Below are 14903 nucleotides of genomic sequence, written 5' to 3' on the forward strand. Positions count from 1 at the left end.
GCAGTCTCTCCCTGGGCACAAGCCTGCTTTGGTTTGCATATCTTGCTGTTCTTGTCTCTATTCTGTGGGCTAATGGTTCTCCAGCCTGTGGGCTGATGGCTCTCCAGCCTGTGGGCTGATGGCTCTCCATTCTGTGGGCTGATGGCTCTCCATTCTGTGGGCGGATGGCTATCCATTCTGTGGGCTGATGGCTCTCCATTCTGTGGGCTGATGGCTCTCCATTCTGTGGGCTGATGGCTCTCCATTCTGTGGGCTGATGGCTCTCCATTCTGTGGGCTAATGGCTGTCTAGTCTGTGGGCTAATGGCTGTCTAGTCTGTGGGCTAATGGCTGTCTAGTCTGTGGGCTAATGGTTCTCTTTCTGCATTTAAGTAAGGGCTTGGGGGTTGATCTATTCTCGGCTTTTTAGCTTCTTTCAATCCTGACTGTACCAGAAGTTTACGACACCAGGCTCCACTTTACAAAATTGAAATCTGTGATTGGTTAACGGTAGCCAACGGATGGAGTTTGTCCTTAACACCTTTGACCAAGTAGGCTTAGACAGAAGGAGGCCATGATCACACACCAGCATGAGGTTTGTATAGGTGACTTGGGGGCATCTTCAGAGAATGCCCCCAAGTAGATTCGGGGCACCTTGAAAGTATGTGGACTCTGAAATGGCATGAGGCCTGATAAAGACAAGATTGAAGGATTCAGAGCCATTCTTTGGTTAGTTTCTTTATTTAACCAGCAGAAATCAAACATTCGTACTGGACTGGTACCCTTGTAGAGCACAAGGCCTAAGGCATTAAAAAACAATCAAGTCTCATTAGATGAGGGAGATAGATTAGGAAAATAGCATGATTAAGGTCCCACATTCCCAGGAGTCTAACGGGGATGAAGGGAGAGGGTGGGAACACAAGATCACATGGCATGGGCCAGAGGTAGTTGTTTTCTTTTTCTTTTTTTTTTTTTTAAGGTTTATTTATTTATTATATATAAGGACACTGTCACTGTCTTCAGACACACCAGAAGAAGGCATCGGATCTCTTTACAGATGGTTGTGAGCCACCATGTGGTTGCTGGGATTTGAACTCAGGACCTCTGGAAGAGCAGTCGGGTGCTCTTAACCGTTGAGCCATCTCTCCAGCCCGAGGTTTTTTTGTTTTTTTGGTTTTTTTTTTCCAGAGCTGGGGACCGAACCCAGGGCCTTGCACTCGCTAGGCAAGCGGTAGTTTTTCAAACTCAAGCATGCCGGATGACATGGAAGGCTTGTTGCGACAGAGCCCGCTGAGTCTCAGCGGGTCCCCGGTTCAGGTTAGTTTTTCCTTCTGAGACGTTTCTGGAGAGGTGAGAAATCTGTCCATCTGAGGTCTGCTCTTTGAGATTCGATATCTCACAGAACGATGAGAACACAGGCTGGGGTGAGGGAAAGGGTAGTTGAGGCAAAGTGATGGGGGCGTGACCCCAGCCCCTTTGGTGTGTGTCATTTGCACTCAGTGTGACCCGAACTCGCTGGGACTTGGGAGCCCTCGGAACTCTGGTGTGACTCACGGGGTCATTCAGTATCTGGTGTGCGTTGAGTGTGCAGGGTGGGGGATTATATTTAAGACTCTTGTTAGGAAAAGAAACTTGAACTTCACCCTGTGTTACCGGAAAACACAGGAGGGTTTTAAGCAAGAGAAGGATATGATGATGTTTAACCTACAGGAGGAATATGTCAGAGTATTGGGGCGATGTGGGGAGGCAGACTAGGAGACCCTGCTGAGCTGGATGGTGTCACAGTCCTTGATCTGAAGCTCTGCAAGGTCGTCATCATCGTCCAGCTCCTTACCCTCAAATAGTAGTACCTGATCCTCCGTACATGGGCCTCCATCTTCCTCAATTTTCTCCTTCAGGCTTAAGATGGTAGCATCAGGGTCGATGGCAAAAGGCTTGTTCTGGCCACCGGGATACCTCACAAAGACCTGAATCTCAGGAGGAAAGGTCTCCAGCACCCGGATGTTCACCTTAGAGAAAATTCCATAATCCGACAGGGTTTTCCGGCCACTCAGCGGCTGCCTCTCCCCTTCCGGCTCCTGGAAGGAGATATGCAGATTCCCACAGAGGTTCATTTTCTTCTTGATCTTTGCCTTCAACTTCCTGATGGGGCTGTGGGGGTTTGTCAAGAGAATCCACTCTTCCCTTCCTGTTTGTTTCACTGTCACCTGAACATCCCTCGCTCCCTGCAAGAGAGAGAGGAGAAGGGGTTGGGGATTTAGCTCAGCGGTAGAGCGCTTACCTAGGAAGCGAAAGGCCCTGGGTTCGGTCCCCAGCTCTGGAAAAAAAAAAAAAAAAGAGAGAGAGAGGAGAAAGGGCAAGTGTGTGGTAAGAACTTCCTATTGTCTACACAGCTGCTTTTTTTTTTAAAATATTTATTATTTGTTTGATTATTTATTATTTATTTAATATACATGAAGGCTTTGTCTTCACAGACACTAGAAGGCGGCATCAGACATTATGAGCCCCACGTGGTTGCTGGGAATTGAACTCAGGACCTCTGCAAGAGCAGTCAGTGCTCTTAACTGCTGAGCCATCTCTCCAGCCCGAGCTTCTTACTTCTAGCTCCTGACATAATTTATCCCCTACCAAGACAACCTGGGAGATGCTCCAGATAATTGCCTGAGGCTGTTTGGCTACTCTAGACTTAGAGTAACCACTAACTCCACGCCGCCGTGTTCCTCAACTCACCCAAACTACAGCCACAACTGGATTCTTTCATGGGTACACAACAGTGTTGTCCTCATGGAAGCCTGGGGATTCCAGTGACATAATTTAATGTTTGTGTCTGGCTTTAGGATGGTTGTTCAAGGACGATCACTGTTACACTCCGAAAATCTGGACATATCCTAAAAATCCTGCCTCGGGGTACTGGTTAAAATATGTCACAGAATTCTGACCTATTTGCTGAGCATTTGGACACACGGTCCTCGGTAGAACTGTTTGAAGAGGATTAGAAAGTATGGCCTTGCAGGAGGATACCAGTATATCAGCCGAGTCAGGTTTTGGGATTTCAAAAGCTCACAACATTCCAAGGTCACTTTAGATGGGAGCACCAGCCACCATACCTGCTACCACATTTCCCTGCCGCGATGAAAAGACTCATCTCTGTGGAACCAAGGAACCCTCCCTTCTGTAAGTCATAGCATAGCCGCAGTCCTGTGGAGGTTCTGTCTTTTACTGTCTATTGTAATGCAAACCGTGAGCCCCTAAGACCTGGAGTCTGCACCTGGCCGCTGGGACCCTGCCTCCCGAGTTAACTCTGATTGGTGAATAAAGATGCCGACAGCCAATAGCTGGGCAGAAGAGACACAAGTCCAGGTTTCAGTGCTTGGGAAGAAGGAGGAGGAGGAGGGGGAGGGGAGGAGGGAAGAGGGGGGGATGGGGAGAGGAGAGGGGGAGGGGGAGGAGGGGAATGGGGAGAGGAGAGGGGGAGGGGGAGGAGGAGGAAGAGGAGGAGGCGGAGGCAGCTGCCATAGAAGAAAAACGTTGGGCAGGAGGGAGAAAGAGAGCCGCCATGGGCTAAGGGCCAGGAGAACGTGGCCCAGAGGGCTGCCCAGTCGGGTTAAGGGCAGCCCAGATAGTACATAGTAAATAACCCAGGTTTATTGACAGGAAAGTAGACTCTAACAGCATAGAGGGTAGGCAGCTTTCCAGATATTGTTCTGCCTAAGGCATATTAAAAATATAAAGGCTGTGTGTGTGTCTTTCATCTGGGAACATAAGTACTCTGAAGCAGGAAGAAGCCCCCATCTGGGATTTAAATAATTTTCTACCACACACAAAAGTAACAGAAACGGGGTATCTGTTGAGCCCAATCCCGGCATTGGTCCTTTGAGCTGGCAGAATCAACATCACCCTCAGGAGATGCTCAGAAGTACCTTGATTTATATACCTCATGGTGGAACCTTCTGGATCTGTTTTGTGACTATGGAGTTGTTGGAGTGGGCATGGCCTTTCTGGGTGGGTGTGGCCTTGGAAGAAGTGTATCACTATGGAGGCGGGCTTTGAAGTCTCAGAAGCTCAGGCCAGTCCTCTGCCTGCTACCTGGGGATCAAGATGTAGAACTCTCAGCTCCCTCCACGCCATGCCTGCCTGCACACTGCCATGTTTCCTGCCACGATGATAACGGACTGAACCTCTGAACCGGGAAACCAGTCCCAATGAAATGTTTTCCTTTTTAAAGAGCTGCCGTGGTCACGGTGTCTCTTCACAGCAATGGAAAGCCCACCTGAGACAAGAGACCCTGGTAGATTGTTTTTATTTCATTTTTCCTTGCTTCCCAAGAGTCCTTTTGGTTTTGGGGACATTCTCAGCCATTGGCACTTGATGGCCAGATGGCAGGCAACTGTCAGACCCTATCTGTCTACCCTTGGCTTCATTTGCAGTGGGGCCACCTTTGCGGACAAATACCAAATTTTCCTGCGGAAGAAAACAAATGGCTCAAGGGACAGGATTTATGTGGGTTTAGCAGGTTGGGGAAACAATTTCCTCAGGGTACCCCTAAAGTCCAATCCTTGAGTCCAAACATTGGATTCTGACGTCACACTGAAATCCAAGACAGGGCAAGGCCATGCAGGAAGGTTGTGCGGCTGGCTTATTGTCTGCAGTGGGTGGTAGAAAACTCACTTTAATTTTTTTTTCCTTTTTTTCGGAGCTGGGGACCAACCCAGGGCCTTGCGCTTGCTAGGCAAGCGCTCTACCACTGAGCTAACTCCCAACCCTCACTTTAATTTTAAAAAGCATATTACAGTTACTATTTAAACAGCGAGGAACCATACTCTGATGAGCCCCCAGATGGGAAAGTATTACTCTAGGGAAGATCGAGCTAAAGGGGAGTGGATTCTCAGACGCTGTCTCTGAGTTGGCTGTAGCCAGTGTTGGGACTTATGGGTGCTGACCGTGATCCAAATGAGTGTTAATGTGAGTTGTGACTCGGAGGTAGTGCGCGATAGATACCTGTACATCCCAGCGGTCTGCAGTCACACAACACAACTGTCGCAGGCAGTAAGTAGCTTCTTTGGCCACCAGTTCCCATTTTCCTCTTCTTCCTAGGTTGTTGGTGGGGTCAGCTGGGTCTAGAATGATAGGCCTGGGGGAGGAAATGGCAGCGGATCTCTGTTACAGTCGGAGTACTGGCCTCTGGCCCTCATCCCTGTGGAACTTTCGTGAAGCACATTTTAAGGGGAAATTGTCACAAGATGTTAAAGATCACTAAAAAGCTGTCTCTGGAGGTGGGTTCGCCCCTCCACAACCTCCACTATTTCAGACTCAAACAGGGATCTCAAACTTTTCCCCCAAGACTCTATGTCTTGCGACGCCACCCCCACCCCTGCCTTATTGTTGCCATGGTTACCATCCTTGTCTCAGGCATCCTCGCAGCCCCCGCCCCCCCCATCCTCACTTCCCCAAAGAGGCTACAGTGGGAAGGAGAAGGCTGAAAGTACAGTCGTGGTTCCGGTCCGGCTCCCGGAGCTGCATCCTTGGGGAGAAAGATCAGCTGGGAATTCCAGCTGACTGCCTCGACTTCCCCAGTTGACATCTGCAGGGTGTTGTGAGCGCCGCGCGGGGGGGCGGGGCGGGGGTGTTGGGGGTTGAGGGGTGAGAGGCAGGGGGGCGGAGCGGAAGCTGCTGCTTCTGTTTGCTCTGCCGCTGAAGCTACTCTGTGGTCTCTGCCAGATGCTTTGCTAAGGGCTGTTACTCTATTGCTGCGTGTTACTGTTCCGTTATTTCTGCTTGCTGTATACTCCATAATTAACTCCCTCATTTAAAACTGAAGGTACATCCAATGGAGAGCATTCTTCGGACAACCCGGGAAGGGGGCAGGGGAACCTTTGGGTAGGAGCAGCCCCTGCAAGAAAACAAAGCCCTTCCTTTAAGATGGATTGGAGCCTCAGGATGCTCCGGAGAATGAATCTCTGAGGATTTGCTTCACATATGCTTTCTTTTTTTTTTTCTTTCTTTTTTTTTTTGGTTCTTTTTTTTCGGAGCTGGGGACCGAACCCAGGGCTTTGCGCTTCCTAGGCAAGCGCTCTACCACTGAGCTAAATCCCCAACCCCCACATATGCTTTCTGATAGTGGAAATTTAGGTGTCTATAGGAGAAGGCTAGAACCGTTGCAACCTTGAAGCGAGACCCTGGGTAGGGAAGGGTTGAACCACTTACAGACAGAGACCTTGGTAACGTTTTCAAGTGCAAACGCCTTCTGAGTCCCTTTATTTTCCCAAGCCACTCTACTCAGGGTTTCTAGTCCTGAGTCATAAACAACGTGGTTGATAGACTCACCGGTCGCCCTTAAGCTGTTCCTTCAGGAAGTTCCTGACGACCTCATTTTGGAAATCATAGTACTTGGTCCAGTAGATGCAGATGTCTTGGTAGTCCCTGAGGAGCTCCATGACGGCTACAAACCCTTCATCCAGATTGAAATTATCACTGCTGTCTGTACCCATCTCCCAAGCATAGATGGTCAGCAACTCCAGCGCATATTTTGAGGGCAACATCGTTCCTCTATATTTATGCCTCAGGTACTGGAAAAGTCAGGGTGGGCATAGGGAAGGAATGGTCGGGAGGATGGAGGGAGAAAGAGCAAGAGAAAGAGAGAGAAAGAGAGAAAGAGGTAAGTCTAGATGGACTGACGACAGTATGGGGTTTCCTTGCGGACCATCTGTGTATCAGTCCATGATTTCCAGTTAGAATGGAGAAGGTGATGTGGCGTATTTGAAATTCTATACCTGTATATGATCATACCCACTGCACCCACCCCCCTCCCCCGCACCCTGTCCCCATTGTCCTCCCCTTCCCTTTTCCTTTCCTCTATGTCCCATGGAGTTCAGTTGGAGCTGTCCTTATGGGTGCTGCTGTAGGGCCATCCTCCAGAGCATGGGTATCTGTCAGGAGCCGCATCTCTGAGGAAGAGCCCTCTCCCAGCAGCCATGATGGCCAGTAGCTCTCACCCCACCCCCATGCTAGAACGCTAACTAACTTAATCTTGCGTAGGTCTCATGCAGATAGCTGCTGCTGCTGTGGGGATAGTGGGGATGCGGGGGGGGGGCAGGTGGGCAGTGAGGCTGGCATGTCCATATACACTATTTTGTAGTCATTCTCCCCATCACTGGCTCTTGGGCTCCTCCCACTTCCTTTCCCATAAGGTTTGCCCAGCCTTGTAGACAGGGGTGATGGGGACAGCCCACCGTCACCTGCTCACTTAGACTAGTCCTGCTGTACACTGGGGGGCGGGGCATGGAGGTTGCTTCTCTGACAAGAACAGAGAGACACACTAACCTGCGGGTTAGTGAATGTGAGATTCTAGAAGACAATTTGATGCCTTGTCCATTGAGTAAAACAACAGTAGTAGATGCTAATTAAAATCCTGGTGACTTTTATGTTTTAGGTAGAGTCTTGATGGGTAGCCCAGGCTAGCCTGAAACTTGTAGTTCTTCTGCCTCTCCCCAGCCAGGTGTTAGAAATACAGGTATGTCCACCAAGCCTGGCTCCCAGTGATGTGTGTGTGTGTGTGTGTGTGTGTGTGTGTGTGTGTGTGTGAGAGAGAGAGAGAGAGAGAGAGAGAGAGAGAGAGAGGGGGGGAGAGAGGGGGGAGGGAGAGGGAGAGGGAGAGGGAGAGGTGCTTGCCACACATGTGGAGGTCACAGGCCAACTTGATGTTAATCCTCACCTTCTCCCTGGATGTAGCAGGTTTTGGCATAAGAATAAACAGGAGTCGGGGCTGGGGATTTAGCTCAGTGGTAGAGCGCTTACCTAGGAAGCGCAAGGCCCTGGGTTCGATCCCCAGCTCGAAAAAAGAACAAAAAAAAAAAAAAAAAAAAAAAAAAAAAAAAAAAAAAAAAAAAAAAGAATAAACAGGAGTCAAGAGTCGTGGGTGTGACTTAGTGTGTGGGTACTTATCTGGCCTGCACAAGGCACCCTGGGTTCAATCCCTCAGGACTTATAAAGAAAACCAATCAAGTATAGCATAATAGACAGCTCAGAATTAGTTCCCATTAGATCTATGGATTTAATAGACTGAACAAAGGTACTATTTAAGTATTTTAGTTCAGTGAGAAAGGAAGCATAATTCAAGATGTAATAACGGACAACTTGTTAGTTATATGGAAGGAAATAAAGGTGTCACCAAAGTCACGTCATATACAAGAAGAAGTTAAAAATGGAATTAAGTGTATAGTAAACATATTTTAAAAAATCAGGTGGCTATACATTCCCTCTCTCCCCCCATACACATGCACACACGCGTGCACACACACACACTATGTGCAATTGGAGTTTCCCCTACAAGCATAGATACAGCTTATCTTCACACTGATGCACACATGCACACATATGCACACATAGGCACACACACATGCACACACACACACTAAGTCCAATTGGAGTTTCCCCTATGAGTATAGATACAGCTCATCTTCACACTGATGCATACATGCACACATGTGCACACATATGCACACATGTGCATACACATATACACACACACACACTAAATCCAATTGGAGTTTCCCCTACAAGCATAGATACAGCTCATCTTCACACTGATGCACACATGCACACACACACACATACAAGAATTTTTACCTTCATATTTTTATACATTTTTTTGTGTGTCTTGAAGTTTTTATAATGGTTCCATTGCAATATTTAAATGACCATATATATTTTTCTATGGGGGGGGAGAGAGAGAGAGAGAGAGATTAGAGAGAGAGAGAGAGAGAGAGAGATTGCTCAGATAAGTAAAATCTATTAGAGAATGTCAGGAATATTCATGTGCAGAAATTTTCTGAGCCAGGGAGGTGGCCCAGTGGGTAAAAGATCCCTAGAAGTCACATAAATGACAGTGAGTGTCATACTTGCCTATAGTTCCAGTATTTGTGAGACAGAGTCAGGGGCTCCCCAGAGAAAGCTAGCTAGTTAGACAGCCATGTAGACAAGGGTCTAAGGTTAACTGAAAGACCTTGTTCTAGTATATATGGAGGAGACCGAGGAAGACAACCATCCCGAGACCTACACACAAACATATTATATATATATATATTAATATATATAATATATATAAAATGTGTGCACGTGACTGCAATGCACATAAAGGCCAGAAGAGGGCGCCAGATCCCTTGGAGCTGAAGTGACAGTGTCTATGAGCGGTAGGTACTCTTTAACGCTGAGCCATCCTTCTGCGTTCAGACATGGCCTAGTTAGAGCCAGTAGTGACTGGTGGATGGATGAAAATGTTTGCAGCTCTCATGGGAAAGGCAGTAAAATACCTGTAGCCCAGGAGGTCGTAGAGTTGACAGGGGTGGGGGTGGGGAACAAAGTAAAGTGTGCAGAGGACAGGAGCAGACTGCGCTCTCACAATTGACTCTCAAGGTCAACAGCTGGTGGGCATGGTTTAAAGGGTGGGCCGAAACCGCCGAGGGATGGCGTGACTCTGGTTACCTGACATCTAGGTATGGGCTGCGTGAACACAGATGAAAATAAAACAGAGAAGAAAAGCCACCGCACTGGCAGGTTTATCTGGGGACTCTGCTAATCCCTCCCCCTTCTTAGTTTTTTTTTTTTTTTTTTTTTTTTTTTTATGACGAGCCCTTTGCAATCGTCAGATAACCGGAAAGAACTACTAAACTGAACAGCATTTCCGGGACTGCTTCGAGCGCAGATGCTAGTTACATGCCTTTGGAAACAGCCGGAGAGACTCAACGGGGGAGATGGCAGCCTAGATCACGGGACCCAACTAGTCTGTCACAATGGTGGCTTTATTTTTGCCATCAAAATGCCACGGGTTCTGAGGCTTGTCGAAGGCACGTCTGCTCTCCTCTGAGGGAGCACTTAATTGCCCTTTGGGGGAGGCGTCACTGGGAGCAGGTGGCTGTGAGTAAGGTGCAAGCATTCTCTCCTACGGGGATGCTGGGCCCTTATACGGTCCAGTCCCAAGCAAGCAGTGTGCCGACAAGCTACACCCCCCTGCCAGCCCCAGTTTTTAAAAGCATGTTTAAAAGAACCGTTCGCCCTCTCCCCTCCATCTCCTCCCGGCCCTCACCTTCAGGTGCCAGAACTTCACCAACCGTAGGAGGTTCTTCAGTTTAACCGGGCGACTTTTCACAAAATGTCTCTGTAACTCTGTGAAACTTGGCGAGAAGTCGCCAGGGTAGCCCTTACACCTTATCAGATTCTCGTAGATTTCAGGTTCTGGTTTGCAATCTCTGGAAAAGGATCCTGGGAGGGAAAGCTTATCTGATCAGGGAACTCATCTATTGAGATGGGACTCATAGTAAACCCCCCCCCATCCTTCCCTCATATCCCCCTTTCATCCACCCCTCCCTCCCTCCTTTCTTTTCTTTCCTTTTTTTCTTTTAGATTTATTTATTTTTTTTTAATATATGTGAGTACTGTGTAGCTGTCTTCAGACACACCATTAGAGGGCATCAGATCCCATTACAGATGGTTGTGAGCCACCACATGGGTGCTGGGAATTGAACTCAGGACCTCTGGAAGAGAGTCGGTGCTCTTAACCGCTGAGCCATCTCTCCAGCCCCCAAAAGGCTACTTTTAAAGGTGATTCTAATAAGTTTCTGTCTGACCCCAAAGACCTTGGCATGTTTGCCTAACCTGGCAAACATTGTGATGGGTCCTCCTTCCCCATGCGTCACTGGGACATAGGAATCCATGCAAGGATACTTATGGAAGTTTATCCATCTTTCCAATATAGCCCCAGTCCCACCTATCTACCTACAGAGCAAACTCCATTGGTTTCTACTTTCTCTAACCTCTCCCTGAAGACCCCAGAATCATTTCCTTAAAGAGAAAGTAAAACTCCACTGCTGGAGGATTTACCCAAGGCATTGTAAGCAGGGAGAATATCCATGCAAATTATGTCATTGCTCTTCCTGGACTGGATCTCTAGGGTCAGGGAGCGAGGGGTCCGTTTGCCTTCTTTGTATTGACGGACAGTGATGTTGTAGGCCAGGCTTTTCCTACAATGAATCAGCTTGCTCTTAATGAAGTCTATGACGGCCTTCCGGTCTCTTGCCTGCTGTTTGAAACTGGAAAAACAGCTCAGGAACAGAATCATGTCCTGGTCAGATCTGTGGTTCAGCGCCGTCCCCTTTCCTGAGGAGCCTCCCTGTGGAAGGTGACAGTGCCACATTTACCTCTCCTGAGATTTGGTGCTTTGAAGTTGAGAGATAAGTCAGACCCATTCATGGGTAAGTTCTCTATACAATCCTTTAAAGAAGCCATCGGTCCCCACCCTGGAGACCTCTGCTGTGGGCGTTTTTGGGTTGGGCATCCCTGCTCCAAAACTGAGAGACCCAAATGCTCTGAAATCTCAAGCAGAAAACAATAACGACACTTTTTATGTGTATGGCTGGTTTGCCTGCACGTACACATACACCCATAGGTGAGCCTGGTGTCTGGCCTCAGAAGCCAGAAGAGAGACACGAGGGAGCTCCTCTGGAGCTAGTTACTGATGCTCTCGAGCCACCATACTAGGCACAGAATTTAGCAACCTTAGAACTACATCCCTAGCCCAAAGCAAATCTCTGTTTGAAAAACACGCTGTAATGAAACAAAATACTTTGTTCACTAGTTACAAAACAAAACCAAAGAAGAGGAGAGTATGTGAACGTCAGCTCTACCTTTCGTCCGCCAGGCAGTGGCTCATTATGCGGCCAAGACTGTCCTGGACTTGCTATGTAGCCAAGGCTTGACAGTCTTAAAATGGTAATCCCCCTGCCTCAACCTCCCAACTGCTGGGTTTACAGACGAAGGCCACCACACCCACTTCTGGACTTCCTATTTTGTTGTTTCCTTCAAGTCCCGGAAGCCACGAGGCTGATACAGCGCTAGACCTAGGTCAGTCAGAGGTTTGGAGCAGCCAGAACCCAAAAGGGGCAAATTGTATAAATTGTATCTTTTGTAGCAACTGTGGGTGGTTCAGTTTCTGTCTTGAAACTTTTTTTTTTTTTTTTGCTAAGAACTCTCCCTGATCTCTGGTGTTGAATGTTTGTCTCTAGATTCTTGGTCAAAAGCTTTCTCTCCAGTCTTAACCTCTGCGACCATGGCTCAGAGGTCCCAGGTAAAGCCTGACTTACTCAAGTAAATGTAAGACGTCATTCAATTTTAGCAAAATGAAGACCATCCAGAGCTCTGAGACAAACTGCCTCGATTGGAGGGGATGTGCTGTAAGTTGGCGTTTCTCTGGCAGAGACGGAGCTCCACAAATCACAGAATTACTTACTACATAGGCAGGTCTTGGAATCCCCATAGTTTACCAAGTACTGTCTTGCTAGGTAATCTCTAACGTGACCAGTAGTACTAACTTAGACAACCATAGGTTTCCTTTAACTTCAGTAGTAAAGTAGTATTCCTTTCCTTTCCTTTCCTTTCCTTTCCTTTCCTTTCCTTTCCTTTCCTTTTCCTTTCCTTTCCTTTCCTTTCCTTCCCCTCCCTCCCTCCTCCTTCCTTCCCCTCCCCCTCCTCCCCTCCCCTCTCCCTCCTCCCCCTCCTCCCCCCCCTCCTCCTCCTCCTCCTCCTCCCCCTCTCCCTCCTCCCCTTACCCCTCTCCCTCCTCCCTCCTCCCCTTCCCCTCCCCTCCCCTCCCTTCCTCCCCTCCCTTTCATTTTCTCCAGACAGGTTTTTCTCTTTGCAGCCCTGGCTGCCCTGGAACTCACTGTAGATCAAACTGGCCTCAAATTCAGAAATTTGCCTGCTTCTGCCTCTAGAGTGAGGGGATTAAAAGCCTGCAGGACCACACACACCTGGCAAAATAGTATTTTTTTTTTTTTTTTTTTTTTTTTTTTTTTTTTTTTTTTTTCGGAGCTGGGGACCCGAACCAGGGCCTTGCGCTTCCTAGGCAAGCGCTCTACCACTGAGCTAAATCCCCAACCCCAAAATAGTATTTCTTTATTTTATTTTTTATTTTTTGTTTGTTCCCCCACCTCCTAAAGTAGTATTTCCTAAGCAGGAGGCAAAGGCAGGCGTTTTGTGGAACCCGGTGACTGTGGTCCATTCAGAAGTCAGAATCCCACCTCAGTCCTTCAGCCTTGCACGGCTCATTTTTATGCACAGAAACATTTTCTATGGTTTATCCCATTTACCGCTTCTACTAAACCCATCTAAAGAAGACGACACAGGCTCAGAGGGGATGAAATGGCCTACCTCTCAAAGTCACAAGCCCTAAAGCGCAGAGGTGAGATTTGAACCCAGAACCCGGTGTGCTCACCTTCACCACTTTAAGCACCCTGACTTCTTGGTCCAGGAGCAGCTCATCACAGAAGCACTTTTCCCGAAAGAACCTCTCGATTCTCTCCCAGGCATCCTTCCCTTCCTCTTTCCAGTCCCTTTGGGGCTGAAGGCTGTGTTCCAGGAAGTAGTCTAGACTGTCCCCAACGGTCCCATACAGGTCGGGTAATGTATCCATCTCTGCTGGATCAGCCTGTCCTCTGGATTGAATCTTCTGTGCTTCTGCTCAGCAATGCTGGGAGAAGCTTCCGGCAGCCTTCTCTGGAGAAGGAGACAGTGGAATGGAGAGATTAGCCCTCTGTTTCCAGGGAGGAGAAAAGCCTGTGACGTCTCCAGGCAGCACTCTGCCCCTCCCTCTGAAGCTGCAGCCCGCAAGTCTGGAAACTGAAACAAAAGCTTTGACAGGAAACAATAAGTTAAACCACAAGGAGGCCCAGTTTTCCTTCTTCAAGGCAGAAGGAAACCAAAGTAAATGCATTTATTTCATTCTTTTTTTTTTTTTAAGATTTATTCATTTATTATATATAAGTACACTGTAGCTGTCTTCAGATACACCAGAAGAGGGCATTGGATCTCTTAACAGATGGTTGTGAGCCACCATGCGGTTGCTGGGAATTGAACTCAGGACCTCTGGAAGAGCTCTTAACCGCTGAGCCATCTCTCCAGCCCCACTTATTTCATTCTTTTTTTTTTTTTTTTTTTTTTGGTTTTTTTTTTGGAGCCGGGGACTGAACCCAGGGCCTTGCGCTTGCTAGGCAAGTGCTCTACCACTGAGCTAAATCCCCAACCCCCACTTATTTCATTCTTAATCACTCATAGTGTCTCCGTTACTAATAGCATCTTGAGCGAATTGGTTATGGCTGGTTAGGCTGAGGGTCATCCCACAACATCCCTGCTCCATGTTCCTAACTATCGACCTCAGCCAGTCTCCCCCAGGCTGCTAATCTGTGCACAGATCTTAGCTGAAGGTCAGGTCCAGGGTCAGACTCTTGGGCTGCAGAGCTCATGGAGGTGACATCTCTTATGTCTACCGCAGTCCCCAAGATGTGAAGACAGAAGGATCGCTCTTGGTCTGTTTATACACTGTCAAGTGGATAGTGAGAGAGTCTCATCTCCTGAAGTTTTCTGTCTGGTATCTTCAGGGAGGGATGCGTCTGGGTTCTGGTTATCCCCTGCAGCCTTGGGTGTATGGTTGGGTTCCTGACTAAGCTCTGTTTGCATGTCTAAAAGGCAACTTTTTTTTTTTTTTTGCTATGCTTATCACAAATAGTAACTCTCAAATCACACCACCCAGTAAATACATCTATATATCTTGTCTTGGTTAGGGTTTCTATCTCTGCTAAAAATACCACATTGAAAAAGCAACCTGGGGAGGAAAGGTTTTTTTTTTTGTTGTTGTTTTTTATTGCACCTTAGAGATAGTCTACCATGCAGGAAGTCAGCGCAGGAACTCATGTCAGGAACAGAGGCCACAGAGGAGTGCACGGTGCTCATTGGTTTGCTCCTCATGGCTTGCTCAGTCTCCTCTTCCGTACATCTCAGGACCACCTGCCCAGGGTTGACTTGACCCCCATAATGGGCGGGACCCTCCCACATCAATCACTAATTAAGCAAATGCCCCACAGGCTGGCCCAAAGGCCG

The 14903-nt window shown here is 48.0% G+C and overlaps 1 protein-coding gene across 1 annotated transcript; it reads right to left on the reverse strand.

Annotated features, from left to right (window-relative positions):
- Positions 1-1669: 1669 nt before the first annotated feature.
- Positions 1670-13608, reverse strand: LOC116885531 (2'-5'-oligoadenylate synthase-like protein 2). The gene is made up of 6 exons (XM_032886829.1): positions 13243-13608; positions 10854-11142; positions 10060-10235; positions 6303-6544; positions 4953-5109; positions 1670-2203 (listed from the first exon to the last, which is right to left on the reverse strand). Exons 1-6 carry the CDS (start codon positions 13438-13440, stop codon positions 1730-1732), a joined length of 1536 nt encoding a protein of 511 aa, XP_032742720.1. The 5' UTR covers positions 13441-13608; the 3' UTR covers positions 1670-1729.
- Positions 13609-14903: the final 1295 nt, after the last annotated feature.

This window comes from Rattus rattus, chromosome 16 (genome assembly GCF_011064425.1).
Source record: "Rattus rattus isolate New Zealand chromosome 16, Rrattus_CSIRO_v1, whole genome shotgun sequence".
Taxonomy (NCBI): domain Eukaryota; kingdom Metazoa; phylum Chordata; class Mammalia; order Rodentia; family Muridae; genus Rattus; species Rattus rattus.